Source organism: Sorghum bicolor, chromosome 7, assembly GCF_000003195.3.
Source record: "Sorghum bicolor cultivar BTx623 chromosome 7, Sorghum_bicolor_NCBIv3, whole genome shotgun sequence".
Taxonomy (NCBI): domain Eukaryota; kingdom Viridiplantae; phylum Streptophyta; class Magnoliopsida; order Poales; family Poaceae; genus Sorghum; species Sorghum bicolor.
In genome coordinates this window covers 50121725-50135116 of record NC_012876.2, presented here as the reverse complement: position 1 = coordinate 50135116, position 13392 = coordinate 50121725, and the positions used below count along the sequence as shown (strand labels likewise).

Here is a 13392-nt window from a genome sequence, read left to right as displayed (position 1 = left end):
GCTTCGCCTCGCAAACGAGTCCAAGGTGCATACTGGTACTGCTCTCCTTGTAGACCCTCCATTGTCATCTGCCTGTACCAACACATCCTGCCGCTCCTCCAACTCTGGTTCTCCTGCCGCCCCTCCTCAGCAGCGTGCGGGGAACTTAGGTTCTGGAGGGGGCAGCTCTGGTGGTGGTCGCAACAACAACAACCGCTGTAGTGGTCGCCGTGGCAACGGACAGCAGCAGTAAGCCGCCGGTCATCGGCAGCAGGCTGCCCAACCCGCTGGTCCATGGTTCTACTTCAGCCCAGCTGCCTTCCAGACTGGGCAGCGCCCTGCCTGGCACCCTCCTGGTGGTCCTAGCGTGCTCGGGCAAGCACCCTAGGTGCACGCTGCCTTCGTGCCCCTGCAATACTCCATGTCGGCGCCCCCACCGCAGCAGCAGCAGTGGGATCCTACTGCCTTGGTTGCTGCTCTAAACTAGGTGTCTATGAACCAAGGAGGCGCACTTTGGGTCATAGACACCGGCGCTACTGCCCACATGCACTCCCACAACGGTATCCTTACTTTCCGCTCCCCTCCTTCCTCCCCGTCCGTCATTGTTGGTGATGGCAACTCTCTCTCTCTCTCTCATTGGGCAGGGCAACTCCTTTCTCTCCACCCCTTCCTCCAACTTTGCACTAAATAATGTTCTTATTGTTCCATCCATTATTTGCAATCTCTTTTCCGTACGTCAGTTCACTCGTGACAACAAGTGTTCTGTCTAATTTGACACTCTTGGTTTTTCTGTTAAGGATCCTCGGACCAGTCGGGTGATGCTTTGCTGCAATAGCTCCGGCGACCTCTACACCTTCCCTGCCGCCTCCCATCAAGCTTATGCCGCCTCATCTGACGTCGCCTTCCTGTGCCATGGTCGTCTGGGTCATCCTAGTCTAGCAGTTTTCACTCATCTCCAGCATTTAGTCCGCTGTAATAAGAGCCTCACTAGCATATGCCATGCTTGTCAGCTTGGCAAACATGTTCATCTTCCTTTTAGTAGTTCCTCTTCATATACCTTGGCTCCATTTGAATTATTGCATTATGATGTTTGGACATCTCCTGTTTCTAGTGTTTCCGGCAATTCTTATTACCTGGTTATATTAGATGATTACACTCATTACTGTTGGACGTTTCCCCTTAAGCGCAAGTCTGATGTTCATCAGCATCTAGTTCAGTTTTGTGCCTTTGCTCGCACCTAGTTCTCACTGCCCGTTAAGTGCTTCCAAGCAGATACGACACTGAATTTGTGAACAATGCCACATCAACCTGTCTCGCATCCAATGGGATCCTCCTTCGTCTTTCCTGCCCCTATACTTTGGGCCAAAATGGAAAGGGTGAACGTGTTTTGCACACTCTCAATGACATAGTTCACACTCTTCTTCTCCACTCCCCCATGCCTTCAGCCTATTGTGCTGAAGCCCTCACCACCCCCACCTATCTCTTAAATTACAGCCTGAGCTCTGCTATCTCTCACGAGATCCCTTTTTCTTGGCTTTATGGATAGCCGCCTGATCTGTCCAATCTTTGTGTTTTCAGATGCCTCTACTATCCTAACCTTTCTGCCAACATTCTCCATAAGCTTGCACCACGTTCCTCTGCAGGTGTGTTCCTCGGCTACCCGACCTCTCACAAAGGCTATCGCTGCCTTGATCAGTCCTCTTGTCGTGTCATCATATCTCGCCATGTTGTGTTCGATGAGACCACTTTTCCTTTTTCAGCTAACACTGCAGAGCTCTCCTCTCTAGCGTTGCTCGACTTCTTTGTCGATGACAGTGACGACCTTGCGCCACTTCTTCAAGGTGTTACACCTTAGCCTGGCGGGCGTGGTTCTGTACCCTCGTCCGACTCAGCCTAGCGGGTGTGGTTCTGTACCCCCATCTAGCTCACTGACTCCACCTGGCGGGAGTGGTTTCGTGCCCCGTCCGGCTCGCCACCTCAACCTGGCGGGCGTGGCTCCGTGCCCCCGTCCGGCTCTATGCCTCTTGATGACCCCGCCGTCATATCCTGCAGCCATGTGGTTCCAACCGTGACATCGGCACCACAGCTCCCGTCGGGCAGTTCGGCAAGGTCTTCGTCCACTGCCCCAAGCCGCCCTCAGCACCTACTCCGACCGCGGTGAAGGGTCGAGATGGCGGACTAGAGAGGAGTGAATAGTCATTTCTAAAAAAATATCGTACCGGCTAATCAAAACAAATGTGGAATTAAATCTATCAGTCTAACCAAGACTATACCCCTCTATCTAAGTTCTCTAGCACCTTGTAAAAGATCCTAAACAAGCAAACAAGGTGCTACCTTAGCAAGAGCTCACATAACCAATTTCAGAAGCAATGTTACACAAACCTATGCCACTAATACTTTGCAAACCGGGGAGCTCCAACACAGACTAGTGAGGCAAAGCGCACAAAAGCCTAAGCTCACTAGCAAACTTAATAACAAGGCAACTAATGCCAAAATAGAGAGCGGAACTTACTTAGCTACATAAACTAAGCAATGTGACTAACAAGGTTACACAAATCGAATTAGCCACGCAAGGAAACTACTTCTAGCTACACAAGCAAGAAGGTAACTAGCAAGCTACACAAGATAAACTAATTACAAGAGCAACTACACAAGAACAAGTATATTGAATATAAATACAAGCTTGTGTAAGGCGAATGCAAACCACCGAGAAGAGTAGACAATGTTGACATGGTGATTTTTACCGAGGTTCGCTTGGTTGCCACCAAGCTACGTCCTCGTTGTGGCGATACACCCACTTGAAAGATCACGAACTAATTGGCAATCCAAAGCCAAACCCTCAGCGGGTGCCACACATCCACTTTCAAGATGGGGATCCTCTAAGCCACAAGCAATCCACTAGAGTTTCTCTTCGCGATCCCCGCAGGGTGAGCACCGTACCCCTCACAATCTCTACTTCGGAGCACCGCATAATCTCTTTGCGTGCTTCTACAGAGTCACAAGCCACCAAGACGTCTAGGAGGTGGCAACCTCCAAGAGTAATAAGCACCACCGGCTTGCAACACGAACACCTAGTGCCACTCGATGCAATCTCTCAATACAACGCACTAGAATCGCTCACTCACACAATCAGATGATCACTATCAAGCATACGTGAGTTAGAGGCTTTACTAGCACTCTTCAAGTATGGAAACTAAGTTCCAAGGGTGCTCCAGCACCAGCTAAGGCTGACCACCACTTCTATTTATAGCTCCAAGGGCTAAACTAGTCATTGCCCCTTCACTAGACAAAAGTCGTGAGCACTAGACCCACTGTAGGGAGCCACCGGATGCTGGAACAGTGCGTCCGGTGCTCCAGAAACAGCCACGTGTCACTAGCCGTTTGAAATCGACCGTTGCCGCCAACGGCTAACACGCTCGTGCGCCTGGAACAGTAGCACCGGACGCTCTGCTGCTTCACACCAGACGCGTCCTGTGCGAACCAGACGCGTACGTAGAGAGCAACGCAAACTCGCAGGGGCACCAGACTCAAACCACCGGACGCGTCCTATGCACACCGGACCCGTACGCAGAGAGCAACGCAAACTCGTAGGGGCACTAGACTCACACCACCGGACGTGTCCTGTGCACACCGGACTTGTCCTGTGCTTGCAATTTAACTTGTTAGGTTGCTAACTTCTAGCTCCAAACTCCGAATTCGATGATCTTGGACATTTTGGAAAGCTTACTCAGAGTGCTATCCAATCCATATGAATAATTAATCCAAATAAAAATGGATCAAAGCAGTATTTTAATCTAAAAGCCATCCTAATGTACGGAGAACACAGAAAGACTTCTCTCTCTTTACCAAGTTGATCAAAATCAACTCCAACACCTTTTCCTTTACAAATGTGCCAACACCACCAAGTGTACTCTATCATGTGCATGTGTGTTAGCATTTCACAAATATTTTCCCAAAGGAGTTAACCTCTCAAACTTGCCACGCCACTCGATCCTAACACGTATGCAAAGTTAGATTGCTCAAGTGGCACTAGATGACCAATATGCAAACAAGTTTGCTCCTCTTGATAGTACGGCCATCTATCCTAAATCCGGTCATAATCTTCTCTACACACCTATGACTGGTGAAATGGAAATGCCCTAGGTTATACCTTTGCCTTGCGCTTTCTATTTCATCTCCTCTCATGTTCATGCAACACATGCACCAACCAATCACCAAATGATATGATCCACTTCATATCATCATGTGACCATATTGGTCCATCGATCTTGACCTCACTTACTCTTCACCGTTGCCTTGGTCCATCGGCGCCAAGTCTTGCTCAAGCTTCACCGTCACACACGGTTCCTCACTTCAAAACCTCCGACTTGCCCTTCACTCTTGCAACCGGTCCATCGAGCCAAGCCTCATCTTGATCTTCTCCACCTTAGTCACGTGACTCTATGTCATGTCTCATATGCAATGAGCTCCTCCATCGTCACATAATCACATGTGGACTAATCTTCTGTGTATCTCACATAAACACTATTAGTCCACCTAAGTTGTCACTCAATTACCAAAACCAAATAAGAACCTTTCACGCGTGCACAACCCCTGCTACTGGTGCCTCACCCACTGGTGCGCCAGCGGGTGACCTCGCTGCCCCTGGCGTACCCCACCTGCTGTGGATCGATGCCGCGAGCGTGGGATGGAGGCGCAGGGTGAGAAGCATGACTTTCCACATCCGATGCTAGCTGTTAGATTTAGTTTATGTGTTTTATTAGTCTTTGACTTTAATAGAGAAGGTTTTTCGTGTGCATTATCCTGGGTGCACAATAGTTAAAGGCTCACAGCCGGGATTGTTTTGCTAGGTGGACCAAGTATAATTTAAGTATTCTATTTTAGTAAAAATGTTATCTTATCTTTTCAACCCGCCCCCTCTCACACTTGATGTTGTTGTCTTCTCTTGCCTCCTAACAAACTTTTTTTTAAGGAAAACCCTATCCAACCTTCATCTCCTTCTATTCACACCTAGTTATCGCCACTATAGCCCCACCAACGTCATTTCTCTCGTTGCATCTTGTTCCACAATCCATCGACTTGAGCTTCACTGTCACTGTCCTACTTTGGTGGTATGTTGTCGTTCGACTGCTAGTCTTTACAACTAAAAATTATGGAGAGGATCCATCTACCACATCCATGGTGAAGCTAAACTCCTTTTTTTACTATGTCATGATAGGTTATCTTATCAACTCAGGCCCCACTCACCCATATATGCAAAATTGTTTTAGCGAATTAAAAAAAGTCATAACTCTTAAACCGAAGATATAAATTAAATATCGATTGCACCATTAAATTTCTTATAACAAATCCTTTAAAATAAGATCACACATGGATATATTTAGATAAAATTTTATTAATAAATATTTAGCTCTACACTAAAAATTATGGAGAGTACCTCCACAACTCTCATTTCTTTGGTGGTCTTTTTTACTGCGCGATGACACGCTATCCCATCAACTAGGCCCCACTCACCAATGCATGTAAAATTGTTTTAGCGAATTAAAAAAAGTCATAACTCATAAACCAAAGATATAAATTAAATTTCGATTGCACCATTAAATTTCTTATAACAAATCCTTCAAAACAAGATCACACATGGATATATTTACAAATTTTTTTATTAATGAATATTTATCTTATAAAAATAACATATTTTCTTTTATTAAGTAGAGACAATATTCTAGGTTTAACAGTCTGTCTTTGTAAAAAAATGTTATTGATTTAGAAGAATAGTATTTTGGTTTTAGGTTTATGAAACTGATATTACAATATACATAAAAATACATAAATACATGACATAGATAAAAATAATAATAAAATCTAGAGTAAAAAGCATAAGAAAAAAAATAAAAATACAAAATAAAAAAATTCAAATAATGTCTTTGGGTTACTTTTTAAATATCGTAAATATATTTATAGAACATTAACATCACTAAATACATCATAGAACATCATTAAATATATTATAGAACATCACATCTATAATAGATTACATGTATACTAAGTAAACACCATAAGAAACATCATATAACATCACATGTATACTACGTAAACATGACATAACACAACATAGAACACTAAATATATACTACATAAACATCGCATATATAGAGAAAATGAAAATAAAAAATAAAATTACTAAGAAGAAAAATATAAAAACAAACATGATTAACAAATGATAAAAAAATGCATAGAGCAAATAAAATAAATGAATAATTTAAATAAGGATAAAAAGAAGATTAAAAAGGAATTAAAATATAAAATAAGAATGAAAAAACATAGAAAACCTGAAAAGAAAAAAGAAAAACAAATAGAAGAAAGAAAGAAATATAAAACTAAAACTAAAAGAAAATAAAAGGTAAAATTAAAACATGAAAAGAATAAGGAAAGGACAGGAAATAAAATAAAATTGAAAAACGAAAACTGAAAAGAAATGAAAAAGTAAAAAAACATAGAGAGTGTAGATTTTAAAACCCGTAACAGGGCATTAACCTAGTAAAACTATTAAACTAATCACTTCCTCAAAGTTTAACGCCCCATGCTTCTAATACCCTTTGTCTGTCTCCATTATCACTGCCATTAATACCATGCTACATGTGGGTGGACCTTAGTTAAACCCAACCCTAAACATCGGATCAAAACTTAGGTCTTATTTAGTTCCCAAAAAATTTTGTAAAAAAATTTAGATTTCTCGTCACATCGAATCTTGCGGCGCATACATGAAGCATTAAATATAGATAAAAATAATAACTAATTACATAGTTTATTTGTAATTTGCGAGATAAATCTTTTGAGGCTAGTTAGTCCAGAAATTAAATAATATTTATCAAATATAAACAAAACACTACAGCCATTTTGCAAAAAATTTTGAAACTAAACAAGACCTATATTTAAAAATTTGAACCAAGAGAACGTTTTGAAGTGGAACCCTCTCTATTATATAAAACAAAATAAAACAAAACAAAACCCTCACACACGCACAAAAGAGAGAAAAAAAAAAACTCCACTTCCGTCCTCCCGCGCCGCAATCGTCCCCATGGCGGCTCCGATGCCGTCTTCCACGCCGCCGCCGGCAGCCGCAAACCCCAGCCACAATCCGAGGCGGAAGCGGAAGCCCAGGCCGAAAACAGCGCTCCCCTCCGCCCTAAATCCTAACTGGGCGCAGCTCCAGTCGAAGCTCCCCCACCGCCCCGCGGCAACCCACCTGGGCAAGCGCAAGCACGACGATGACCCTCCGGCGCCCGCGGAGCCGTCTCCACCACCCGCAGTGCAGGATATCAAACTCGACCCAACCTCTGACGACACCAGGTGAGCATGCCCTGGCATCGAGACGCTTGGAATGTCGGTTTGAGATTTGTTTTTTGATTTCGTTGTTTGGGAATGGTGTTTGGGGGGCTCCTCAGCTTGACTAAGGCGGTGGCGATTGACTGCGAGATGGTCGGGGTAGGATCTGATGGCAGCAAAAGCGCTCTCGGTAGGGTTACCTTGGTAAGCACCATCTCTTACTTCAATTTTCTTGTTTATTTGCTTGCCTAGTAACTTGTAATGTTGTACTTAATCATCAATTTGTGGAGTGGAGTAGAGAGCGCTTGGGATTTGGAGGGATGTCAGAGCAATAGGTCTGTGGTTGTTCGTTGTTGAATTGGTAGGTTGAAGGTTCAGGATGTGCCAAAATCTGTTAATCATGAAGCAGTAGTGTAATAGTCTGCTCTGTCCATGAAATTGGGATTGCTACTACTCCGACGTGGACATGTTCTGAAGTTGAATTGGGCAAATCCATAGTTGGAGTTTGGTCATTTCAGATGTCTGGTTTAACAAATAGGTGGTTTCGATAACTCCCATGAGGCCATGACCTGGATGGATTTGCATTTTTGTGGTTTTGTGAAGGTTTTTGTTACAGGCTTGCATTTGGCACTAGTAGTATTCAGGTGTTTGTTTCAGTAACATGCTAGAGTATTAGTTTATGTTTGGGTTTGGCACTACAGTAAAACAACTTCCTATCCTGTGGCCTGTGGGGTTTCTATGGTTTGTTTTACTTACCTGACTTTAAACCCAGGTGTTATGCTAATAAAGTGGCATATACTTAATTTTATTTAGATGATGTCTAGCTACTACAATGTGGTCCTGTTCCCTTGTAGGCTTGTACTGTTGTTTTGTCTGTTATTAAACTGTTATGTATATCTACTTGTGCTTTGAAAATGCTATAGGATTACTGTTTCAGTGTATCAACTTAGTGATCTGAAACTGTATATATATTATAAAAGAACATTAAAATCTTAGTGGTTTGTTTGTTCACATGATTCTCTATATCCTTGAATCTGGAACTAAAGTATGAGACTGACTTCATGTTAAACTGTTATGCTCAATCATCACCCTGTAAGTGTACAGAAAACATTGTGTAGGCCTTTGTAACGTCCTCTCATATTTTGTGTGCATTTACACCTGTACATTTGATTTGATGTAAATGTTCAAGGATTCAAGCAGTGAAGGTTATTCTTGAATTACATGCTTAAGTTTGATGGAAAAAATGATTAAAATTTGAGGGCATGTTTAATTAGCCTTGCTTTGGGAGAAGAGCGGGCAATGATTTCCTTGCTTTCTTGAGAGAGCTAGGGAGGAGAGCCAAACTTCCTCCTCGCACAAGAAGGATTTTCTAGACCTGTAGCATGCTAAACACGTGAACAGCACATGTTGTAACTGTTTTTCTGTTAAACATTATGTGGTGCTTGATATATAACTTTTTGTAGCATTTTCCATACAATAAATGCACTTGATGATGTTTGTTTGAAATGTCCAAACATTTGGATAACGTAAATGTGTTCCTGTATTTGAATTATCATCCTCTAATCTCAGTATGTTTGTTGTCAGGTTAATTCCTTTGGCAATGTTGTATATGATGAATATGTTCGTACTGTGGAGCGAATTGTGGACTACCGTACCCGGATTAGTGGGATTAGACCTAAGCACATGAACAAAGGTAGATACATAACTACATTATCGGTCTGTCACTATATATTACTTCGTTGCTTTCAAGGGTGCTGATCTTTGTGGGTTATGCAACTGTCTTATGTCACTGCAGCCAAAGAATTCTGGGCCGTGCAGAAGGAAGTAGCTGAGCTGATTAAAGGAAGAGTTCTTGTTGGTCATGCACTGCACAATGATCTCAAGGTTGGTGGCTTTAACTTCTTTCTTTATGCACCCTGTTTGTGTTCTTGTCTAATTTAATTAGCATTTTCCAGGTCTTGCTACTAAGCCAACCAAAGAAGGACATCAGGGATACATCTGAATATGAGGTTTTCCGAAGGTTAGATGATCTGGGCATCTGCTCTGACATGATTATTCTTGTGATTACCAAAAACTGTATTGACATGTGAATTTCAAATTTACTAGGGAGAGAAAGAGGCGATCCTTGAAGGATCTTGCTGCTGAAGTACTTGGTGCTAAAATACAACAGAATGAACACTGCCCCGTACGTGTTACATTGTTATATGCATGGTCCCTGATTTGTGTCGTGTTGATCCGAACACTTCCATTTTTATGTCACTCCTGCTCATGATTGCTTGCATGACCACTTTCTGTACTCTTTACAGATTGAGGACGCACGAGCTGCAATGTTCATTTACAACAAGCACAAGAAAGCATGGGAGAAGAACATGAAGGAACAATTCAGATTCAAAAAGAAGCTCAAGAAGCGAGGCAAGAAGAAAACTACCGAGTCCAATGGGAATGACCCCAATGTCCCCACTGTTCTTCTATAGAGACTAACGAAAGAGGACTGGGAGCCAGTGCAGACGATTTACCTATATATATGGCAACATCATGAATATAGGAAATCATATATTGGATGGGATATATCTGCCGAGTCAGTATGCTAAGCCAAGACCACAGCTGAATCATGAGTTTCCATAGAGGAAAAAAAAGGAGAGATATTTCGATGGCAATGTCGTGATCTGTTCATTCGACCATCAGTATCTATTTAGCAGTTGTCCTAGTTGGGAAACAGTATCTGTAATGAAAATTTTGTAGTTCCACATTAATGTAATGTAGTGTGAAAATTTTGAACGGAGATGGTAATTGCATCCTACATTCAGGTTCTTCAACATTACTGAAAACTTTGTAGTTCAACTGAAAAATGTAACAGGTGACAAGACAGGGTTGCTGAGCATTGGATTCTGCAGACTGGGCTGCTGCTGCCTTGTAGGCATGGTTGAGGTGAGAGCTCTCTGCTCGTGCCGTTTCCTAACTGTGAACTGGTGCTGGTGCAGGGGCAGGGAGTTGGTGTCCAGCATGTGGAGGATGGCCACCATGAGCACGGAGCAGGCGAACATGGGTATGGGCCCGAAGACCCACATGAGCAGCGTGGTGGCGAGGTAGAGCGCCCGGAGTCCCATGGACCAGAAGTTGCCGCCCCGGATGATGGCGTGCTGCACGTAGCTCGCCGGCACATCGGAGTCGAGCGTGGTGATGAGGAAGCTGGCCTGTACATAGTACCTGGCGGAGTGGATGAAGCAGGTGAAGGAGGCGAGGAAGCAGACCAGCAGGGAGATGTACTTGACGGTGGCCGTGGCCTGGCTGCGGTCGCCATAGACGAGCTCCGTCATGAACATCTTGGTGGTGCTGCTGACCCAGGCGCCGATGAGGGAGCCCAGCGCGATGGACAGCGACGCCAGGTTGGTGGACGCCGAGATGTTGCTGGAGATGACGCTCAGCGCCAGCGCTGTCTCGTCGGGGGTCGCTCCCGGCTGCACCATGCGGCGCACCCAGGTGAGCTTGTTGTGGTTCTCGTAGCCGATCACTGTGCTGGCGGGGTGCCGGAGGATGCGGTAGAGGAGGAGGAGGTGGTAGCTCAGCATCACCACCAGACCGCATGGCACCAGCACCAGGTCCAGAGACCCCTTCTCTAGCTGCATCGTCGTCGCCTCTCTTCAGGCTTTGTGCTCTGTCCCTAGCTAGTAGGCTTTGCTATTGCTCGTCTCGTCTCTGCAGGTCCCTACTAGCTAGCATTTTAATTGATGATATTTCTTGGAGTTGATCAGTGTAGAGAGGAGGCGAGGGAGGCCGTCGTGGCTTGTGGCTTGCGCGTTCATTTGGATCGCTAGTGCTAGTTGTATTAGTGGCCCAGCCAGCAATGGCCATGATATTGCTTATGAGTTTTGCTCAAGAGTTGTACGTACGTAGCCGTGGCACTGACGGTGGTGTGGCTTGTGTCTTGGGGGCAAAGACTGCCAGCACGGCAAGCAAAACTCGTGGGCTTGCTTCCAAGAAAGGTCGGGAGATATAATTGCTTGACAGGTTCTCAGTTAGTTCTAAAGCCAATAAGAAAACATTTTTATCTTAAAAACGTGGTGGCAACTCCACTTTCTAATCTCTATTCCATCATCCCAGTCCTAGACATGGAAGAACATCAGAATCTGTCAGTCATTTAATAATATTTTTCTCTTATAACAAGTCAGCGAACAATACTTTCAGTCATGGCTTATCAGCTAACTGAATAGGGCGCTTGATCAAATATATAGTATCAGGCGTTGGGGTTTCGGGGGCTCCTGTAGTCCTGTATATATAAAAGCGTGGATCTGTTGTATTTCATACCTTGCGACCGCAATCTGCAGTTCTGAATGCCCACCGCTCTAATAATTATAATGATACAAAAACGTGAAAATAAAAAATGTTGTTTCCTAGTGGTTCCGGGTTCAGGAGGCCACCAACCCGTTACGTCGCCCCTGTGTGTACCACCTTGCGTTTGCTTGCACTCAAGAGGCTCGAACCTACTTTAGTACATCATTCCATTGACTACATCGGAATATTTGAATTTAGTTTTTCCTGTCTACATTTCCACTATTTAGTCCTGCTAATTACAATTATTTTTCATCATTTTTCGAAAGCTGAAGACACAGGTGATAAACTGATAGAGAAGAATACCAATCCGGAATGGAATGAAGAATTCATCCTCTGTAGTTCAGACTTCACTGGTATGCATTCTCTTCCATATCATCTCTCTCTTCCTTTCCTAGTTCTGTTGTCTCTCTGTGTGTATGAATATTGATGGATCCATCATGGAGGTGCCAAAATATTAGCACCAATTGCCCCTATTCTTAAGGATGTTTCAGGATTTGTGTGCTTGGATGCTTGTGAGACAATTCTTAGACTATGTTTGGACAGTGCCTCTATTACCAAAAAAATAGAAAGCCAACTAAAATAGGTAGAACTAAACAATTGGTTTTGCGTAGTACAAATTTGTACTTTTAGCTTTAGCTTTTTCAAATTGATAAAAACAGAGAGACGTTTCATTGTTGCTTCAAGGGAGATAGGCAAATTAGGTAGGTTTCATAATTGTAAACAGAGCTTTGCTACGGTACAACTTTTATCTAGTACGAGGTAAGACTTCAAATAAATCTCAGCCCTTGAATATTAAGAGAAATAATGTATGTAGTAAAAAGAAAAATAAATAACATATTGCTTCCTTTTATCTGCATATGTACATGCAATTTGTTTCCTTTTAGTTGCCACCAACTATTACAACTTCATGGAAGGCCATCGTCGGGCAAGAGATGGTTTGGAGTCAATTCAACTTTCTAAGACATGCTATTTTATGTTTCTTAACTGGGAGTCACGTTATAATAAAAAAATGTTACATTACAGTCACGTAAGCTTTACTTTTTTTAATGTTGAAAACAAAACGAATTTAAATTTCTCGTTCATTCGTCATCTTCCAACAAATTAAATAAATTTTACAAAATTATTTTGAGTCATATATTATAAATCATTGTGTTATTATATATATATATACATACAATAAAATAAAATATGGCTGCACATGTGTGAACTGTCCCCTCCATCGTGTGTCCACATCTATGTTATTAAAAACTCGAGATCATGTTAGGACATAGCTCACAGTGGCTTTTTCATAGTTCAAAACTCACTACAGGTTTTTCATAGCTCATAGCCGAACCGTACAGACCCTAATTTTAGTTGTCCTTGGGTTGCAAAATGCTCAATTGTTCACCGTGTAACACTTTTGTTGCTTATACCAATGTTTTTTTGTGATAAAAGAGCTATAATGTTGTCTTACAAAAAGTGGTTCAACAACAATGTCAATGGTATTGATCAATTGATAAAAGAATTTAATAGGACATATTCATGGAATGTTGTTTTTTGTGTATGACATATTCATGGAATATATGTATATTGCATAAAGTGCATTAAATAGGCATGGCCTATTCATGGCGTGAAACTTTAGAGTCAACTTCTCTTAGGTCGATGCAACATGAATATAGAACATATAAGCTTTTGCAAAGTACAGTAGCAAAATTCCTCCCTGCATTATCTGTTCAGGTACCAAAGCAGCATACCATTTTTGGGTATATATTAAAA

At 42.7% G+C, this 13392-nt stretch overlaps 2 protein-coding genes across 2 annotated transcripts; one reads left to right on the top strand and one right to left on the bottom strand.

The window, feature by feature from the left end:
• On the top strand, nucleotides 6987-10123 carry LOC8070003 (RNA exonuclease 4). The gene is made up of 7 exons (XM_002445391.2): nucleotides 6987-7329; nucleotides 7425-7509; nucleotides 8890-8998; nucleotides 9101-9189; nucleotides 9261-9325; nucleotides 9412-9490; nucleotides 9612-10123. The coding sequence occupies exons 1-7, from the start codon at nucleotides 7058-7060 to the stop codon at nucleotides 9777-9779; spliced, it is 867 nt and encodes a 288-aa protein (XP_002445436.2). The 5' UTR covers nucleotides 6987-7057; the 3' UTR covers nucleotides 9780-10123.
• On the bottom strand, nucleotides 10029-11465 carry LOC8071058. Its single transcript, XM_002444221.2, has one exon. The coding sequence runs from the start codon at nucleotides 10929-10931 to the stop codon at nucleotides 10143-10145; it is 789 nt and encodes a 262-aa protein (XP_002444266.1). The 5' UTR covers nucleotides 10932-11465; the 3' UTR covers nucleotides 10029-10142.

Excerpts from the sequence above, each read along its gene's own strand:
- LOC8070003 (XM_002445391.2), top strand. The coding sequence starts at position 7,058 with ATGGCGGCTCCGATGCCGTCTTCCACGCCGCCGCCGGCAGCCGCAAAC. Across the intron at positions 7,330-7,424 it reads CCAACCTCTGACGACACCAG|CTTGACTAAGGCGGTGGCGA; the intron begins GTGAGCATGCCC and ends GGGGCTCCTCAG. Across the intron at positions 9,326-9,411 it reads GAATATGAGGTTTTCCGAAG|GGAGAGAAAGAGGCGATCCT; the intron begins GTTAGATGATCT and ends CAAATTTACTAG.
- LOC8071058 (XM_002444221.2), bottom strand. The coding sequence starts at position 10,931 with ATGCAGCTAGAGAAGGGGTCTCTGGACCTGGTGCTGGTGCCATGCGGT.